At 34.2% G+C, this 2,547-nt stretch overlaps 1 protein-coding gene across 1 annotated transcript; it reads right to left on the bottom strand.

Annotated features, from left to right (window-relative positions):
* Window positions 1-181: 181 nt before the first annotated feature.
* On the bottom strand, window positions 182-1,997 carry LOC117319361 (the record flags this gene model as incomplete). Its single annotated transcript, XM_033874183.1, has 2 exons — window positions 1,962-1,997; window positions 182-745 (listed from the first exon to the last, which is right to left on the bottom strand). A coding segment is annotated over exon 2 (526 nt), but the record flags the coding sequence as incomplete, so codon positions are not given.
* Between the last annotated feature and the right edge of the window lie 550 nt (window positions 1,998-2,547).

The following is a 2,547-nucleotide window of genomic DNA, read 5'->3' as shown; positions in this document are numbered from 1 at the left end:
ATATTCACAACACAAAATTTGCCAAACACTTGCAACAGCATATAATTCATATCTTACCCTCAAGGTGATGAAAACCTTCATTTGATTTCACTAAATATGGTGCTGTTGATACTTATTTTAATACATCATAGTTATCAATTTCTTAATGACATCAGATTTTTGTATTATTCAATATACATACCCCTTTCACGAAGGATCTGCAGACCATTTACAATCTGAACATCAGTGAAATTCAGCTTCTCCTTCATCACTCGAACACGTGGCTTCACCATTTCTTGGCTGATCCAATCCTGTGCCTGATCCGAAGCTTCCACAACAGTATTCCGTGGGAAGCACTGGTTTTCCATGAACAGGGCATCATGATTTTCGAAGGAAATAATTTCCTGATGAAAGTCGAACCGTGCTAAACAATTATTTTGCACCCATGGCTGTTTGTATATCAATACACCATTCTGAACGTACATGTGATGTAATCCAAGCTGATCCACAGACTTCCAGAAATCCACAATTTGTACCCTGGTGTTGCGTTTTTGATCGTAGCACATGTATGTATTAGAGAGGATCATCATCAGCCTTGCATCGATACCAGTATTCTTTTCAGACATGTAGAACTCACAAAGTTCACCAAATGTTTGAATGCAATCTATGCGCAATAGCTCCTCCACGCTGATGAAAAAAGGTTTGTTGAATAATCCAACTGCTGCCATTTTTATTCTATTGCTTGTATAATTCTGGTGCAAACAATCTGAAAGTATAATAAAATCACATAGAGTATTTGTAACTGTGTAAAAAGAAGTAAAGCCTGGTAATTATCATACATCAATTATCACATCTATTCAATGTTAATCATAAATTGATTTTTATAAAACATAATAATAATAACATTACTGGACCCAGGCAATATTATAATTAGCCTATATATCCAGATCAAAGTTCGAATGAGTTTTTTCCTGACATATGGATCAGTTCGTTATTGTCTGTCTCATGTTTATAAAATCATTCAGTTTGCCCCCAATGCTTATCCAATCAGGATTTAAACATTTTGAACATGCATGTGTATGTACACAAAATGTACATTGCTTCATATGCACACAAGACAAACTCTAAGAGAACAAATTATTAATATAATTATACACTTATTCGTGTTTTATATTACTTGTATAACAAACAAAACACCTTTATTATAATAGTAATATATATATATTAAGGCAGGTCATCCCATAAATGGATACTTAATTCTTGGTAACCCTTGCTTAGTGAAGATCAGCTGATGACATACGATATACTGTACATACCAGCTGCTGTATTGTTACATACATGTTTATTATCTTTCTTGTTTACAATTATAAATATTAAGTCTGAGATGTGTGTAAATGATTCGGTATAAATGCACTACAATGAGATAGTATGTCAATGCAATGCAATCAGTCAATGACAGTGATAAATCTACATGCAAGTCTCAAGTCCTGTTAGAATTTTGATGGGACTCGTAGAATTATTGGAAGTGCTTCATTTTACATAACATCGCGAGACTCATTGTTTTCGCAATACAGTTAATTTAAAAAACGATTCATGAATATATTTTTTGTAGACTGATCACTGTGTGTGTAAATAATGGCCAGCTGATGTTTCCAAATGCCTTTGATTTAATGGTGCTAAGCGAAATAAAAGCGGCGTCCTTAATGACTGAATCAAAGGATTTGTATTCCCATTTGTTTTGACGAGAGAATGTACCCATCTTATAAAAATCGAGAACTTGTTTGGGTTGAAAACCACACGTGAAATCCCAATTGTTGTTGTTTTTGACAAGCTGTCAAACTAATTTTAGGGTAAATAATTCCATAATCCTGCATAATTTGACCTTCATATATCACGCATACGTTCAAATAGGTCTATATTTATCAACTTAAATTGCAAATGTCAACAGAGTTTAGAGAAAAAAGATGTAAATAGGCACGTACCGTAATAAGGCTAAACTGAATGGCTAAAAATCCAATCCACCTAATGGACATCGGTTTAAACAACAACTCATAATTTTCATGTATCACTTATCGGATAGATAGGCCTGATATAGTGTATTATTAGACTTGCGCAAGTCATATACCTGTATGAGATGGCCATTAGGTGGATGTAACCAAATACAAAGAATATATAGGAGATGTCCATTAGGTGGATGTCACCAAATACAAAGAGTATATAGGAGATGGCCATTAGGTGGATGTAACCAAATACAAAGAATATATAGGAGATGGCCATTAGGTGGATATCACCAAATACAAAGATTATATAGGAGATGTTCATTAGGTGGATGTCAACAAATACAAAGACTATATAGGAGATGGCCATTAGGTGGATGTAACCAAATACAAAGAATATATTGGAGATGGCCATTAGGTGGATGTCACCAAATACAAAGAGTATATAGGAGATGGCCATTAGGAGGATGTAACCAAATACAAAGAATATATAGGAGATGGCCATTAGGTGGATGTCACCAAATACAAAGATTATATAGGAGATGTCCATTAGGAGGATGTAACCAAATAC

The sequence above is a fragment of the Pecten maximus genome, unplaced genomic scaffold, assembly GCF_902652985.1.
Source record: "Pecten maximus unplaced genomic scaffold, xPecMax1.1, whole genome shotgun sequence".
Lineage (NCBI taxonomy): Eukaryota > Metazoa > Mollusca > Bivalvia > Pectinida > Pectinidae > Pecten > Pecten maximus.
Note: the sequence above shows the minus strand (reverse complement) of the source record. Positions and strands in the feature narration are given on the sequence as shown.